Raw genomic sequence first — 17,155 nt, 5'->3', positions numbered from 1 at the left:
CATTTGTCACACCAACACATAAATTGATTGTCCTCGCTGAATATATATGAATATATATGTAGCATACACTGCTACAGAAGCCCACAAAGCAGGATAGAAATTATACAATTGAAACAACCTCAAAGCCCCATTCCAGGTGTGTGCAACACCATCAAAAAGAACATTAACATGAGCGACGAAAGGAGGGATTTCACCAAAAGCTAGCTAACTGAAGAGAAGACAAGGACTGACACTGTACTGATCCAAGAAAAAAAAAGCTGCTGAGGTACATATAGGTGTTTGTGAAACAAAAAAATGTCCACTTTATGCAATTGCAAACTACAACTGTCGATAGAGTCCAGCCATCTACTGAACAAAGCTGAGACTGAGCAGAATTTTTCATCAAAATGAGCTCATATCAGGAAATCCAGATAGAGTATGAGTAAGTCTAGTATGATGCTGTTTAAGATAACATGAACAATGGACCCGTTTTGACAGAGTTTTCAACCAAACAATCCAAGCTCCAAAACTAACAGTTTCCAAAGATTGGAGACAAAACTATGTAGACAACTAAGGTGGAATATGAAAGAACAACTGAGCAGAGTCTTCCTGAAAAGCTGCAGCTTAATTGTAGCTGAGAACACAATGAGAGTCTTGCAAAAGAACACCCCGGTGAATAAGACTCATATTTGGCATCTGGATCTCAATGGAGAGAACCATTTGCCTCCAAACTCGATGGGTGAGGAGATGATGTACCATGCCACCAAGCAACAAGAGGGACAAGGCTGAGGTGAGTGTTGTTGCCAAAAGAAGAGCCACCTGATTCATGCAATAGACAAAAAGAAGCAAGAAAGGCCTAGGTAACATAAAAAACCATCGTTAAGAGCACACTGTCAATAAGTAGACATCCTCCTGAGATAAGTAGACCTTTAGCCAAGGTTCAAGGAATCTTCGCAATAAGTGCATCTCAAAAATCCATGTTAGATCGACATAAGCCTAACCAGAATCCTTTATACACAATAGGAGGATCTGAAAGGAACAACTAAAATACTCTTGCTAGATCTTTGGCGATGTCCTACTGAGTACCAATATAAAAATAGGTGGATTTGTGCAAATTGATATGAGGGGCACTACGTGCAAAGTGGCACTGAGAATATCTAAGTTACCAATCTCCCGTGATGTGGTTTTGAGACTAGGATTGCACAATTAGCAACTTGTAAAATTAAAAACCAGTGCTAATATATCCTCAAGTATGGCCAGATATAAAACCCAATTACTACCCTTTTTATGTAAGTACTTTGAAAGGCATTATGAGAAGAATAAATAGATAGTGTGATAAGGGATTAGCTTAATGCAGCCCCCTACTTCACCTGAAATTGCTGCCAATACTGCATGTGTTCAAGAATCGCCTAATTGACATTGTTGAATGTCTTTTCACAATCCAATTTTATCACCTGCGGCTTCCTCCTCTCTTGTGTGACGCCAGTTGATAGCTTCCCAAGCACACATGAAGCTCTCCGCAGAGTTGTGGCCTCGGAGGAATGCAACTTGGTGTTCGCTGACTAGAAAAATTAACAAACTTGCACGGAATTCAAGCTTTGATTTGATCACACCGTATTGTATAACACTCTGTCTTAACCTTATCTAGACTAGTTTTAATTAAAAAAATAAAATCACTCATAAATTAATTAAGGTTAGCTCACCATTAGGGAAAATTTGTTACAGCATCTGCTTTTTAAATGGAAATAAACTTAATGCAGAGCAGCTATCTGTATCATTAGTATCATTTCACATATTTTGAGAAAGAATCACTCGTTTAATTATTTCATAGATATGCGAAACACATGAATTTGATATTCAATTTTCAAATTATCCTAGATCAGACAATCAGCACTGTTCTTTATGAAGCAGCAGCATGGCCTGAAATCCATAAGATTATAATAATAATTCAAACTTCCATATTTTTGTGTCTATAAAATACCTCCCAAATGCAAATTTTCAGTTATTTCGCTTGCAAACCTAGCTCATTTTTTGGCATTGAATAATATAAAATATAATTTGATAGATGATAAACTTGAGGATCAATGCAACACAACGAAAAAAAGATGAAGAAAACAATGTGACCTGCAGCATTATAATCGCAGATCCTCCATTTGCAGTGTTTGGGAATCTGAAGGCCCACATTCAAGTATAGTAGTAGGAATAACTCTGCTCCCGCAGTCGCAAAAGCCTGCGTCCACTAGGACGTTGCTCGATCGGCTTCGCTCCCATCCTATTAACGGCCGGCTAGGGATTTGGATCGGGAGTCCCATGCTCGACTGCGCCGACCACTGCCTCACCTCGCCGGCAGGGATTCGGAGATTTGGGCTTGCCCGTGACGGAAACGGCGTCTCTTTTAACGGAGATCGGCCGATGGCCGTTGGCCGGTGGGGCGTCCGTGAACTCGTCCCCCCTCCACGACCAGAGGGCGTTGGAGGTGGGGACCGCCGCTCCCGGAAACGGCATGGGCTGCACGTGACTTTTGCCGCCCTCGAGCGCCACGGAGGCTCCTGGGCCCCAAATACCCACCTCCGCCGAATCTCGCAGCCGACCGCGGCGAGGCGGAGGAACAAGAAAAGACTGGGCCCCACGCTCCACGATCCGCCACCGCCAACCAACTCGCGGGTGCCGCGGGGTAACGGCAATTAAGAAATCGAGAATTACCTAGACCGGCACGTGCGGTCCCTCCGTCGAAAACCGGGCGCGCGGCGCGCCAGGCTACTCGATTCGGGCCCACCCCACAGGCACCCGCCTTGAGCTGGCCACGTGATGCGGGAGGCGACCATGTGGCTTAGAATCACGTGACAGCAAATCTGTCCGCCATCACATGCGGGAACATTTTCATTCCAACGCCTGCAGGTTCTCATAGTTTAAAAATATCCTCACAGTTTCATAATTATCAAAATGCTCTCGCAAAGCTTCCCCAACGACATCATTATTCCGTTGCATGAAGTACGATAAAAAGAGGATATGATAAAACACTAGCATTTCCCAAATTGTAATGATAGTATAATTTTTAAGTGCATTTTAAAAAATGATAAAATCTAGGGGTGAATTGACATTTTCCTACCAATAAATGAAGTAAAAGATGATTTTGTCCAACTCACAAAGTTTTTCTGATATCAAAATCACGCATCTATAATCTCTTATTCTGTCCTTATGTAACCAACTCAATTATATCAATATTTTTCAACTTAATAAAGATAGAAGTAGATATGTCATAGCCACGACGATCATGGTAATCTCTGGTTGATAATTTACAGTTTATCCCTATGTTATACCTTAAATGAGTGATTGTGTTGACAATTATAGTAAACCTGTATCGATTCATCGCCTTGTTCATTGGTACGTATGCATTTAAAGCAATGGTTTATGGTTACATAAATAGGAACTAACGGACAATGGCATGTGAATGTGTCGGCCGCATGTGTTTTTTTTTAAAATATTTTTTTATTAATTCAGATTTTTAATTATTTAAATCGATTAATTCTAAAATAATCGATCCAGTCCTATTAAAACTTTTACTGATCATTAAAATAAATTAAATGAACTATTCACATTGAAATCATACCGATAATCATGAATCGTCTCCGTCATATGATTAACCGTAATTCATATTATTTTTTAAATTTTTTTATCAAATAAAATATATGTATATTTTACCGTGGGCGGCCGAGGAAGAAATCGACGCAGAAATATTGTCGTGCGGAGAGCCGCCTACACCCGCAATCCCCGCTGGTCAGCTCTTGTCATGTCACGTGCATGCCGAGGAGCTGCTGCATGGTCCCCGTGACCGTCACGTGCTCAGGGCTCCGCTGTGGGCCTGGTCTTCCCTCTCCTCTTCGTGATTAATTAAATTAATAACTCTTGGAAATCGTCATCGAGTTCGGGATTATTCCGTGGGGGATCGGGATTAGCGCCTAATCATCGTCTTCCGCTTTGGTTGTTTAGTCAACGCCGTACCGCACGTGACCCGCTTCTTCCACTGCCGCCTGACTACGTGGCAGGGCAAACCCCCACGCGAGGCAGCGCGTCAGTTCGCCTCGTACGGGCGCTGGGGTTAACGGCGCACCGACGGCCGTTTGTTAGACGACGTTCAGCGACGGAGACGAAGAGCGAATAAAAAGCGAGGGAGGAAAACGAAAGGTAGGCGGGTTCAAGAGCGGCGAAGGCGAAGGCGAAGGCGGAGCCACCTTGTAATCTACTATCGCTTTTGTTTTCGCTGATTTTGATGGTCGATTAGTGTTGTTGCTCTCTTTAATGCGCTCGGATTCTGCGATTTCTCCACTAGGGCTTGAGCGGAATTCTGTCGTATTGATTCTGCGCCGAGTTGTTCATTTCGATCTGGTGGAATATACGGAAATATGTTGGAATCGATGGAGCTTGAAGGTAAGGCTGTGGATTTATGAGAGCTGTAATTGGATTTGTGTCTATTTGTTGGCGAGTTGTTGTAATTTGGCAAATGCACAGAGAAGAAAGTGACGCACGATTTCCTTTCGCTTTACGCCGCGGATTCCTCTTTCCAACCCGAAAATCCAAGGTCTGCTTCTCAAGGTACTCAATTCTTCACATCTGAATTAGTTTACCTTTTGCAAAACTTATTTCATATATTTTGATTGTTGGAACTGTTATTTCTAAATTGAGTTCGAATTTTTTTTTCAAATTCAAAAGTGGAAGACATTGTAGCTCAAAGTTTGAAAACAAAACAAAAACAAAGGCTCGATCCGAAATCAAAATCTCTGTTTTCCTTTTTTTTAAAATTTTTTTTGAATGTTTGTTTGCGACCGAAAGCATGGTCAGAGCAGAAGCTGACTTGTCACCCCTTCTTTTTTGTATGATTTTTGTCTTCAGGTTTCTATTTGAAGACCCGAGATTTTTTGCAGCCGCTGGATGGGCGAGAGCAAGGGGGAGGGAGAAGCGGGGAGATGGCGGCGGAGAAGCCAGTTACCGGCGGGGCAGATCCTTCCAGCATCGGCCACTCCGGCGACGCCAGTGTGAGGACGGGCGACGCGCAGCCTGACACTAGTCCGGCGCGGGCTGCGATGCCTGTCGGGTTGGAGGCGAAACCCGAACCCGATTATGGCAGCTGGAGTACCACTACTAGTTATGGTTCCTACGCTGGTGTTCCCTGCGGGCTGTGGGACGACAAAACTGCCGTTTGCAGAGGTAAATTAATTTCATCAAATCCTCCTCAGTCCATTAATTTCTTCAACAACGAACTGCATGTCTTATCTATTAAAGTTTTATCCGGCTTTTGAATTCTTTGTAAAAGTTAACCTAATAAATTGGCTAAAAATTTGATCTTTTAACTTCAGATATTTATAGTTTGATAGTATTTGCCAATTTTAGATACTAAAATTGTATATTGGCGAGTTGTTTGAATTACAAAGTACCAAGGGCTTATTGGCAAAAGATCCAATATGGAAAAATAGTCTATCGAAAGCTTAACACAGCTTTGGTTGCTAAAATCTTGAGAGGTTTAAAATGAACAGACAGAGAAGAATTTAGGATGGAATTGAGTGGTTGATCATTCATCATAACTCTACACTATAAGTGATTGTAGTGTTACTAGCTTTGGAAGGTGGATATAACTGTTAGGTAATGGATGATATTCAATGATTTTTCTCAAATTATATCTTCCTCAGTGCAGATATAACTTGAGAAGTTTGTTAGGTCAGATTTGAAGAATTCTCCCTCTTGTACAAAGCTTTTTCAGATTCCAGTAAACCAGACTTGAACCAGTTTAACCCTTTGTGTAGATGCAAATTGCTAAAGTTCTTTTATCAGACAATGCTCCTCTGGTGTAAAAGGCTTCTTCATGTCGTATGTTTAGAAGGCTTGTTTTCATTTTGAAAATAGTGGTTGCAATAGTGGTTTCATAGAATCCTATCTCACTCTTGGAAGAAGTTGTCCCCTTCTTAGCTACTCAAATGATGAATAGAGAATTCAGAAATCCTTAGAAAAATTTTCTTGTAAAACATCCAGAATTATTGAGATTGGGAGCTCAATCAGTTTGATGAATGATCCTTATCATCCTGAAAACATTCACAAGAAAGGAGATTAAGATTGAACTCATACAAATGAAGGTGCTACCAAACTTTTTCTGGGCTTCAACATTTAAGAGGATGAGGATAGTGACAGAGCACAAAGTTTATAAATGATGTAGGAAATGGCAAGATGAGGGAAAAAAAATTAATTATCAACATCCGGCATATCAGAGATTTATTTCTACCTGATAAAATTGCTCCCATGCACCAGGACCACCTTGGGCCATTTAATAAACAACTAACATTGCTGCTTGAACCTGGCTGTGCATAACTATACTGGTCACCTGTCACATCCAAGGGTTGATCTTCAAGATATAATAAATCTTTTCAAGTATCCATAGATCAAATCTTGTTTGCTATCAATGGCCTTGGTTAGCTAATCCCTAGATCTAATGTATTCACATTGGAATTTTATCTTGAGAATTGGGATTTCCTTTATGAGGACTTTATGTGGAGATGGTATCCATCTTCAATGTGTCATACAGTGCCACTAGGAACCTAGCATATAAAATAAGGTTTATTTGTTCTACTACCTTGTTTTCATTTACGATTTCAGACCTCTCACATTATCCAACAGCTAGATTGACTTTTATCTCAATGTTCTGGCAACTTGGAAGTGAAGTTTCTCTCACTTGCAGGAGATTGATCTTGGTTTGATAATGTTTTATCCTCCTGTTTACTTTCTTAATTTTCAATGATTCAGATTGTGTTATTAAGGTTGTTGAGAAAAGAAAGAGATCTTTCTTATGGACTGACTATGAGCAATTGTCATGGATATAAGACATGGAGCGTAATACCTTTCCCAGCATAATTTTAATGTTTAATCTTTCTTCTTTATGACCCAAGCTAGAATTTTACCTTTTATAGGTGAAAACGAGCACCAAGTTCCTGCTTGTCTGATAGAATGGTGACGTAGCACCATGATGAATGTGAATCTCACAAGTGTGATAAAGCAGTAGAATTATTATTAATTGAAAGTACCCTTTACATGACAAACTAGGTATGTTCATACAACAAAATTGGGAAATAACTGAACAAACTAGGAAATACAATAAGAATTATTAATCTGCTACCGAATCAAAATAGAATTACCAAATTACTATCACCAAGCAACTACAAAATTTCCTAATCTGCATCAAATGGGCACACCAGCGAGCAGTCAAATGTGAAAAAATATTCCTACCCCATTCCACCTCCAAAAGACCCAAGTCCCCCATGTGCTTTTGTTGAAGGCTCTAGATCAACTGATGTTAAGTACCAAAGTTGAGAGATTCTTACTAGTTGATTGAATTGGAGTCCAAGGGTAATATTTTAGCAATCAAGCTGAGAATTACCACATTGATAGTCACACATGATGCAAAGAGTTCAGAAAAGGTTATTATGAAGAAATGTAAGCCAAATTCCATGTTTGCTCATAAACTTTCAAGATACCTTATCAGGCAAAGCACCAGTTTGAGGAAGGGGACCAATCGTTCTGAAGAGGCTGAAGCTTGGACAATCGATAGTCTATATATTCAGTATTGGAGTAGAGGAACCACCACTTCCAGAAATGCTATGTTGTGTGACTACAAGTTAATGATGCCAAGACCACCAAACGGAGAAGTTGACTTGCAGCGTCCAAACAAGCAAGATTCCTGATCAAGCTACACTGTGATCATCTTGCGCCCATATGAGATAACTTTGGAAAGCATCTTTTGCTGTTACATGACAAGTTAGGGAGGGAATGATCTATTGAAATTGTGTAGCAATTGCTGGCTAGCTTGGAGTCTCTAAGATGGTCTAGTCTTTAATGAAGCACACTGGATGGCTGATCATACACATATACGTCTTGATTTGCTTTCACACTTAATGATTTTATCTGCATAGTGTTGCTCTAGGCTTTTGTGTTCCTCATTCTCTATGTAATAGATTTGGAGGATGGTCATCTCTTTCATTTGAGAAATAATAATCTATGTTCTTAATTTGTTCTTCTTCTTCTATCACAGAACAGTGGCCTTCCCCCTTCATTGGCACCGCCCATGGCAATGGAACTGGAGCCATCTCAGTTACCACTACTGCAACAAGCTCACAAAGGTATGCACCTCTCTCTCTCTCTTTAAATTTTATTATGCGCACAAAGGATTTCTCTTCTAAGCCAAAGGGAAATCGTTGAGATAGGCACTTGACTCCAGAAATGAAAGGGACGTTGGAGGTAGCAACCTCAAGATCAAGCCAAGTTCACAAGGAAGTTGACAACGATGAAGTTTTTGGAAAGAGAGAATGCTCATCCTCCCATACAGGCATGTAGTTCTCACATCTCATTCTGATCCTCCTTTGTTTCAATATCTCATCTTAAATTAATCTGTTTTCCCCCGCTTTAATTTGTTTAATTTAAACAGCAGATATGACCATCAAAGTACATGATAGAGGGAGCAGCGTAAATGAACCAAGGCCAAATACACCACGGTCAAAGCATTCTGCTACAGAACAAAGAAGAAGAACCAAAATTAATGACAGGCAAGTCATTTCTTTGGTTAATCACTTTACGAATAGGTTGTCTAAACAAAACCATAACAATGTCAATTTTTTCCATAATTAGTGCTAATTATTCTTAGACATTTCTGTAGATTTCAGATAATGAGACAGATCATACCCCATAGTGATCAAAAAAGGGACAAAGCATCATTTCTCATGGAGGTATACAATATCATGCTGTGATTGTGAATATCTCCCCTCTTTGTTTTGTGGAATCGTCCAGCCTAAACAATTACTTAGCAATTTGCTTCAGGTCATTGAATACATTCGCTTCTTGCAAGAGAAGGTACAAAGGTACGAGGCACCATACTCAACGTGGAATCAGGACGCTGCCAAGTTAATGCCTTGGGTAGAGTCACTGGTCTGATATTTTCTATATGTGATATATTTCATTGCTTTCTCACTATGCTATAACTATGTTGCTCAAATGTTTACAACAGAAGAGCAGCCAAACCACTGCAAACAGCGTATCCATCCCACCTGAAGTCATAAAAACTGATCATGCTCCACCACATTTGTTCTCAACTAATCATATCGATGGGATCGTTCCAATTAAAGTTGTTCCATCAGGCAAGCAGAGTTCTGCCACAACAGGTATCATTGCTGGCATCTCTCACAAAACAGAACTTGCCCCCACTTGTCCAAGTAATCTGGCTTTCACTCAGAATTGGTTGCAACCAAGGTTCAACGTTCCAAAGGAAAATTGCATTGCTCAACCACAGCGAAAGTTGATTCTAAATCAAGATAGTATGCAGGATCGGCCTCCATTGATAAGTTCATCTAGACTCACTGATAATATGGACAAGGAGAGTCAGGAGCAACTGATCATCGATGATGACACAATCAGTATATCAAATACCTACTCTCATGGGTGTGTACAAGTTGTTTGATGGTTCTTTTTTTTGTCTTAATGTTCTTATGGACAAAGCATGGTGATTTTGGCATTGCTTAATCAATAACAGGTTGTTGAATACACTAGCTCAGGCATTGCAAAGCTCTGGTGTGGATCTGTCTCATGCTGGTATAAGCGTGCAGATTAATCTTGGAAAGCGAGCACTGAGTAGAACTACTGCTACATCCTCAACTTCCACTTCTAAAGGTGAGGTTTCAGCCGCAGCAACAATAAGCAATTATACCATTCTACAATTATGGTTCTAAATACTCTTTTGGTTTTGCTTTAGGATGCAAAAGACTTGATTATAGCAGTGTAGGGAACAACATCGAGCAATCCAAAGCACCCAAGAGGAGTAAGCTAGAGAATAGTTAGTGCTGAATTCCTTGCCTCTGATACTTGTACATTGATTCTATCTGGACCTCATGAAGGCTGTTGAGTTGGGTATATGGAGTTATAGTGGAATGATTCTTGTTGTAAGTTTGAGTAGCAATATAAATTTTCCTATAATTGGTGGAAGTCTCTGTTAAGCATGCTCGCAAGGACATTTAATATTGGCCAGTAGGCAATCATATCCACACTGAAACAACAGGACCTCTCACCAACCTCCATAAAGAGGTGGACTCCAAGGATGCTTCCAGTAAAGCTAAGCTATCATGCTTGTTGACCTGTCATATACTTCTACAACAAATACAAAGATCCAAACTTATATCAAGGTGTGAAACATACTAGCAAACTGTGGTACTGCAGGCCAGTCTCATTCAACCTTTGTAAAATATATTAAAACTAGAGGGTGGGGTCTTCCCACAACCTACATTCATACAACATTGTAATCTCTCAATTACAATCTCATGTTATTCACATACAGATTTACATCATTCTTTCATCCCCCCTTTCTCTATCTCTGATCACTTTTGTCTTAACTCTTCTATACATGAATGAAGTTTATTTGAATGGTATGAATAAAGCTATTGTATTGTGTAATGCATATAATCACCAGCTGCTTGAAAAATGCATTTGCAACCTGTACTCTGTCTGCCATTCCCATCTGTTGAATAAATAGCTATTTTCTTCTTTTACAGGTTTAAATCAATGGAATTCATGGCAAGAATAGCTGTGTAAGAGTATAGTGTCCCTGAAATGGATTCATGAAGTCCAAGGTTTATCAGGCTGTGGGAGACACTCTTGGGGATTTGCATAGAAGTAGTCCTCTTCCTTGGGCCTGTCGGGAATCACCACTCTCCGGCTAGGGCTGCCCATGCGCTCGGCATGAGTTGCCTTCACTGACGAAGAGAATTCATCCCAACTCAAGGCGCCATTGGTGTACTGATCTATCAGATCGACCAGCAGCTTTCGGTCCAATAGAATTGTCTTCTTGAACCCGAGATACCTGAAAGCGGCATAATTTAATTACACAAGATAATTAAACCAAAGGCCAATAGTAAAGGATTAAGTGCACTCTACCGGCGATGACCTTCAACAACTTTAGCCATGTTACCATCATACGTAGGAACAAAGATATCACTCTCTAAAGAAACTAAGTAATCTAATGCAGCCATTTGGGATGAATGATTCTGAAAGTATCGAAGATACGAAGGTCCCAATAGAGTTTCCTTTTTCACCTATTCATATCGGAACAAGCAACAGATTGGAAAAACTGAATATTGCAGACATGAACAAATGAATTCGAATGCCCGCGGTTAATACCGACCACTTTAGGATAAGCAGCAGAAAGAGCCTGCATTCTCCTTTCTCCACCAAATATTTCTCCAGCTGCGATATGTATTTGAAAATTGCTATCGATACCCAATGCTCTCAGTACCAAAGTGGTCTCTTCTGGGGTTAGAGGGCAGAGACCATCTTTCCTTTTCATATCGGAGTCGATGACTTTCTCCTTCCACCAGGGATAAGCATATCTAATCGAGAACGAAAACGCTTGCTAATCATAATGGATATGAAAACTAGGGGGAAAAAAGAATATGGAAAGAGTTTCATTTTGCACCTCATTCTTGTCAAGTCATCTGCTTCCTCAGGAGTACAACCTTGAGTGCACCCAGAGAATGCCAACATATCCATTTCATACCGCAAATGCAGAACCATAAAAGGACCTTGCTGCCGCAGAATTCTGATTATTCTTCTGCCCAATTCTTCAATTTGAGGGGTGAATCTAAGTGAGACATAGTTCACTTTGCAGCGCAATCTCTGTATTTCTATTGGCAGACCATTATTAGCGAGCCGGGCATCGGTTCTATTCAAATGGACAACCTTGAACTTTTGTATCAAAGGAAGAATCTGGTTTTGATACAAATACGACATCAATTTTACTAACAAGAAGATCATTCATCTGATATGCTTTTGTTAGCCTTGTAGAGGATTACCAACCTGATTTTCATAATAAGAAATATCAGACCAACTAACAGGCGGCATCGAATAAACCAGTCCTCGATCGACCCTTGCCTTCAACCTCGGAGGAAGTTCCTTCAATATCCGGACTTCATCTCTCAATGAAGTTATAAAATGATCAACATCAAATATATCTTGGAATTCACTGACATAATTAAGAACTGTGTTAACATATATATAAGCTGCAACAACTAAATCCTCGCAAAGTTAAACATACCTAGGGTCACTCCAAAAGGAGGTCTTGTCCAACTCTGGCACTATGAGTGTTACATTCAAATGACTTGCAATAGCAACCATGTCACAGATCTAGATGAAAAAATTTCCACAATGAGAATCTTAATCTTGAAAAAGAGAATTCACAAAACTAAATATGAACAGCTGATGAAGACCTTACCGCTGCTCTCATTTGATTAAGTCCACCATTGCATGAAACCATCAAGTATCCATTGTTCCTGTAGATTCCTAAACAAAGGGGCAATCCGAAGATCACACTTGTTATTAATCTCATCATTCTATACAACAGATAAGAAAGTCAGTAGACACATCTGCAAACTATGTATATATGAAATAATAATTCAGCATGCTGACAACTTGAGAGAACACAGAATGATGATTCAATCAGAGAAAAACATGTAATCCAGCATGAGCATCGGATCATAGTTTCTGGAAGCAGATATCGATTTCCAGTCAAAGTAAAGTTTCATTAGAAACAAAAATTTATGACTTTGTCTACATTACAAACAACAATAGATGAGCAAAAAGAACTCACTTTTGGGGGGTAGAACAGCTTTGTCGATGACGGCGGCCGGAGAGGATTCATCAACTGTAAGTGGCGAATTGTCGGTGGGAGTGAAGCAGGATGACCACCCTTTCAATAGCCTCGGCCCCCATATCTCCCCAATTGCCATAAGCTGGAGGACGCACGTCCAAAGCAAGACCGCCGTCGTCAATCGCACCATCCAAAGCTTGATCTTGGGCCTCGACACCATCGAGCACTTCAGCTTCTGCACCCTCGAAACTCCTACCTCAGGCTTCGGACTGATCTGCCTCTCCTCCAAGCAATTAGAACCAGCTGTTCTCTGTAAGCGGCACATCCCTTGAGACCAAAGAGCTCCGCCTTCCATTCATGAGAACAGCTAAATCCGATTCATTACCGTACAAATCTCCAGAACTCCGAGATCATCAAAGAGCAAAACCGGCGTTTCCGCCCAAATCAACGACGAATAGATAGACGAGTTTTTCTTTTCCTCTCAATGCACCTCAACACAACGAATCAGAAACCGAAACACCGCCGATTCTAACTCAAAGATAACGTCTCGACCAAGAAAATGGACGAATCAACCAAAATAAAGAAAATTTTAACTCGAACTCTAAGGGGCGCAACACAAGAACAAGACAAAATCCAATCTTTTGAGGACAACAGCGACTTCCCCACGCACAAAGGGAGACCACCCGAGGCGGCCACCTGATTTCCTTCCGATAGAACAATCCAAGAGCACCACCAATGCACTTCCAAACGAGCCCCCCAAAAATCCCCTTTTTCTGCGATTGCTAATTCGGGCGGCGTAGAGGATGATTGGGACAGAGAAACCAAAGCAAGGGCGGGAATTTCATGGAACGAAGGGAGAGGGAGAGGAAGAGCAACGGGAAGGAAGGGCTCGGCGGCCTCTTCGTCTTCGATCTTTCCTCGGTCCCCGTTCGATCCGCTATAAAAAGACAGGCAGAGTAGCGTGCTTAATGTTAACACCAATTAAATAAAAATAAAAATAATTAAATAAAATTTACGTATAAACTCGATAAAATTAAAGGTTAAAATAAATAGAAATAACTTATCAAGTAACTTAATGATCAAATTTTGAAAAACTCATGATATTAGATCGTCTGTTAGAATCCATAAAAAATGAAAGTAAAATGAACATTTAACATTTTAGCATATCAGTAAAAGGTGAAATCTACTATCCAACAGTTTTATACGGTTACTCTTACGATCATCTATAAAAAGGTAAATCGAGAAACTACAGTTGATCACAACAGAGGAGGGCATTGTCTCGCCTTCATGATCCTTACTTACTTCAGTGAATCTGTCCCGTCATAATCAACTCAACTATATCCCATTAGGAATAAAAATGAAAGCACATTGAAAGCACATAAACTTTGAAAAGAGATTCAAAATTAAGAATTTTCAATAAATTTGATCTCTACAAGTATATTGCAAACAATTATATCGTCCAACTCAGAAAAAAAATTACTTGAATTAAATATATTTTTAGTACTCTAGTTGCACTTAAAGTTTCAAAATCACAAATGTCATGTGATTTTCCCTTCTTTTAAAAGCTTTCTGTGAAATTAATGAATGCATATGCATAGTATATGAAACTAATATATATATATATATATATACATACATGTGGCATGAATTATCGTAATTTAATTTTCAATATACAAAGTTGATGGGGTAGTATTTTATTGAAAACGGGAAAAACATTAAATGATTGTTATGGAAACCATGAAACTTGTATCTCAATTTGTTCTTCTTAATATCAAGCTTCATACACAAAGTTTCTTTCACAAAACTATTGATAGCGATTCTATAAGTTTGTAATCACGAACGAATTGCGCAAATGTATGATGATCATTATTATATTGCACATTCTTGCAAACGCGATTATTTAAAAAACAAACAAATCGTAATGTATAACTAAAAAACAAGTAAATGGTGGAACAAATAAGTTGTTTTCCCCCGAGATGCACGGTGCAATATATCAAATTCATTAATGCAAGATTAAGGAGGGTAATTAATTAAGTTTTATGTGGAGGTTAAGAAACGATAATTAAGATTGCTTTCCTGCGTCCTACTGGGCTTTCTTTCATGACCTACGGCCCAATATCAAACAGCCCAATAAAGAAGCATGTTCTGGTTGAGAACGGCTTCGGGACACGTCACCGGACCTCCTCGTTGCTGGCTATGAACAGTGGCGGATGACGAGGCAGTGACAGCTTCACGATCGCCGGAAACTTCGACGGGGAAGACGATGACCAGCAACGGCTTCAGAGACAACCTGCACTCACAGGGACCGTCAGTAGGAAGGCCAAGGGGTGTCCTGGCGCGACCACTCCAACGATCAAGTCAGGGACGGAGGAAGAAGATGATGAACAGTGGGAAGAGAGTAGTTGAGAGTATAGGAGTTGTGAGAGTTCAGAGAGAGAGTTACCTGTGGAGCGGTGTGGTCTTTTTAAAGAGATATGAGCATGTCTATCTGTCACGTCATCATTTAAAAAACATCTCATCATGATTAATGAGGTGGCAAGAATAATCGAGTTTGATGTCCCATCGCCGGTAAAGCATTATGTTGTCAATATCGTCGCAGACAATAGGGTGATAGCACTAATTGTTGGAGGCGTGAGCTTGTCAGAAATCATGATGAGATGAGCCAGGACACTGTGAGGAGTGTAGTCAAACCAGAGCTGTGACAAGCATAATCAGAGACTACGAGAGGGGGTTCGGCGATTCAGCGGGTGTGTGGCAGAACGGAGGGATTCGGCACGCAGCTAGCCGAATGGAAGGATTCGGCGAGGCGTTTGCCGAATGGAAGGATTCGGCGAGGCGTCTACCGAATGGAAGGATTCGGCGAGGCGTCTGTCGAATGGAAGGATTCGGCGAGGCGACTGCCGAAGGGAAAGATTCGGCGAGGCGTCTGCCGAATGGAAGGATTCGGCGAGGCGTCTGCCGAATGGAAGAATTTGGCGAGGCGACTGCCGAAGGGAAAGATTCGGCGAGGCGTCTGTCGAATGGAAGAATTCAGTGAGGCATCTGCCGAAAGGAAGGACTCGACGAGGCGTCTGCCGAATGGAAGGATTCAGCGAGGCGTCTGCCGAATGGACGATTCAGCGAGGGTCCGATCGACCGAAAGGAATGGATCGGCTGATGAGTAGTCGAATGGAATGATCCGGCGTATAGTTAGCCGCATGGAATGATTCGGCGGGTGCGTAGCCGAATGAACGATTCGGCGAGGGTCCGGCCGAAGGGAATGGATCGGCTAGAGCTGTCAAACGGGCCAACCCATGGCGGGGCGGGCTAATCCATGGCGGGCCCATCATATGGCGGGCCGGGGCGGGTTAACCCACCAATTTGGCGGGTTGGAAAATCTTCAACCCAACCCAACTCAAGGCGGGCCGCGGGTTAGGCGGGCCAACCCGCGGGCCTGTTGAAAAATAAAAAAATATTAAAAATATTAAAAATTTTAAGTTTGAAGTATAATTTAAATTGATTAAGTTGAAAGTTTTAAGTTTGGATTATAATTTTTAAGCTTAAACTATATTTTAAATAGATGAAACTCACTAATTCATTAAGTTTTATATTTTAATCTTAAAATTTAAAATAAATAAATAAATTTTCTCAACCCGCGGGCCAACCCAAGTCCGCCGCGGGCCAACCCACGCGGGTCGCGGGCCTAGGCGGGCCAACCCACCTCAACCCATCTTAAAATGGGTTGATAAAATTTCAACCCAACCCGCTTAAATTTCTTGGCGGGGCGGGCCAACCCGGCGGGCCTAACCCAACTTGACGGCTATAGGATCGGCTGATGAGTAGCCGAATGGACATACTTCGCCGGTATAGGCTCGAACTACTCAATGGAATTGACTTAGCGGGTGAGGACCTTTACAAGGGGACCCCCTTCAGACTCGAGCTCGATCGTGGCTAGCCCCTTGGTTAATCCCTTATTTTATATATCTCTCATAATTGATTTTCTGGTAATTTTTTTGAGGAAAAAATGAATAAATAGTATATAATTAGTGACTCTATGTCTACTGTAGTGCTTTAATGAATGTGGTGGTCCTTGGACAACTCCATTTGATCTATGCATGGGCTGAAAGGCACAAGTCAGGGCTGCCGTGATGCCTATGCACACTTGCGACAATGAGTGCATGCGAAGTAATTAATTAGCTAGTCAAATTTAATTTATATATTTATGACCCGGTAGAATTAATTATTGATTACGTGAATGTTGAGTATAATGAAATGTAATGGAAAAAGAGTAAAAATAAATATTCGTTAATTCAAGAAATTCAGATTTCTCATTTCGGACTTAGCTTGCTTTCTTCAGGATGTGTTGACGTCCCATTTTGATCTTGAATGCTTCTAAAAGTATGTGCCGACCTCCTACTTCGATCTCTACTTGTTCCCTGCCTTGTGGCCAATCTCATGACTTTGTCTTGCCACAACTCTTGCTTCACGCGTCGACCTATGATTTGGTCTTGGCATAACTCTTGCTTCACGCGT

At 40.9% G+C, this 17,155-nt stretch overlaps 2 protein-coding genes across 7 annotated transcripts; one reads left to right on the top strand and one right to left on the bottom strand.

The window, feature by feature from the left end:
• Window positions 1–4,179: 4,179 nt before the first annotated feature.
• On the top strand, window positions 4,180–10,240 carry LOC141838323 (transcription factor BIM2-like). 5 transcript variants are annotated; one of them, XR_012602631.1, is made up of 12 exons: window positions 4,180–4,214; window positions 4,310–4,407; window positions 4,489–4,572; window positions 4,870–5,184; window positions 8,051–8,138; window positions 8,223–8,344; window positions 8,444–8,561; window positions 8,672–8,741; window positions 8,833–8,940; window positions 9,020–9,450; window positions 9,564–9,678; window positions 9,761–10,240. XR_012602631.1 is itself a non-coding variant. In XM_074725767.1 (12 exons), the coding sequence occupies exons 2-12, from the start codon at window positions 4,383–4,385 to the stop codon at window positions 9,844–9,846; spliced, it is 1,569 nt and encodes a 522-aa protein (XP_074581868.1). In that variant the 5' UTR covers window positions 4,180–4,214; window positions 4,310–4,382; the 3' UTR covers window positions 9,847–10,240. The 5 variants fall into 5 exon arrangements, 4 of the variants coding, with proteins under 4 accessions (XP_074581868.1, XP_074581866.1, XP_074581867.1 ...); XM_074725767.1 differs by having other exon boundaries at window positions 8,447–8,561; window positions 8,833–8,928; window positions 9,542–9,678; XM_074725765.1 differs by having other exon boundaries at window positions 8,447–8,561; window positions 9,542–9,678.
• Window positions 10,229–13,565, bottom strand: LOC141838324 (rhamnogalacturonan I rhamnosyltransferase 1-like). Of its 2 annotated transcripts, XM_074725769.1 has the most exons (9): window positions 12,944–13,565; window positions 12,644–12,885; window positions 12,269–12,336; window positions 12,092–12,180; window positions 11,854–12,019; window positions 11,474–11,763; window positions 11,183–11,387; window positions 10,936–11,093; window positions 10,229–10,861 (listed from the first exon to the last, which is right to left on the bottom strand). In XM_074725769.1, exons 1-9 carry the CDS (start codon window positions 13,000–13,002, stop codon window positions 10,618–10,620), a joined length of 1,521 nt encoding a protein of 506 aa, XP_074581870.1. In that variant the 5' UTR covers window positions 13,003–13,565; the 3' UTR covers window positions 10,229–10,617. The 2 variants fall into 2 exon arrangements, with proteins under 2 accessions (XP_074581870.1, XP_074581869.1); XM_074725768.1 differs by having other exon boundaries at window positions 12,644–13,565.
• Window positions 13,566–17,155: the final 3,590 nt, after the last annotated feature.

Source organism: Curcuma longa, chromosome 11 (genome assembly GCF_044706935.1).
Source record: "Curcuma longa cultivar G26 ecotype Majalengka, Jawa Barat chromosome 11, ITB_CL_G26_1.1, whole genome shotgun sequence".
In the NCBI taxonomy this organism is placed as follows: Eukaryota; Viridiplantae; Streptophyta; class Magnoliopsida; order Zingiberales; family Zingiberaceae; genus Curcuma; species Curcuma longa.
Note: the sequence above shows the minus strand (reverse complement) of the source record. Positions and strands in the feature narration are given on the sequence as shown.

Bases quoted from the DNA above. Each gene is read 5' to 3' on its own strand.
- LOC141838324 (XM_074725768.1), bottom strand. From the start codon at position 12,998: ATGGAAGGCGGAGCTCTTTGGTCTCAAGGGATGTGCCGCTTACAGAGA. The intron at 12,337-12,643 runs GTGAGTTCTTTT...CCCTTTGTTTAG, and splicing joins AGCTGTTCTACCCCCCAAAA to GAATCTACAGGAACAATGGA. The intron at 11,388-11,473 runs GTGCAAAATGAA...GTTCTCGATTAG, and splicing joins GATGACTTGACAAGAATGAG to ATATGCTTATCCCTGGTGGA.
- LOC141838323 (XM_074725764.1), top strand. From the start codon at position 4,383: ATGTTGGAATCGATGGAGCTTGAAG. The intron at 5,185-8,050 runs GTAAATTAATTT...CTTCTATCACAG, and splicing joins CAAAACTGCCGTTTGCAGAG to AACAGTGGCCTTCCCCCTTC. The intron at 8,345-8,443 runs GCATGTAGTTCT...TAATTTAAACAG, and splicing joins ATGCTCATCCTCCCATACAG to CAGATATGACCATCAAAGTA.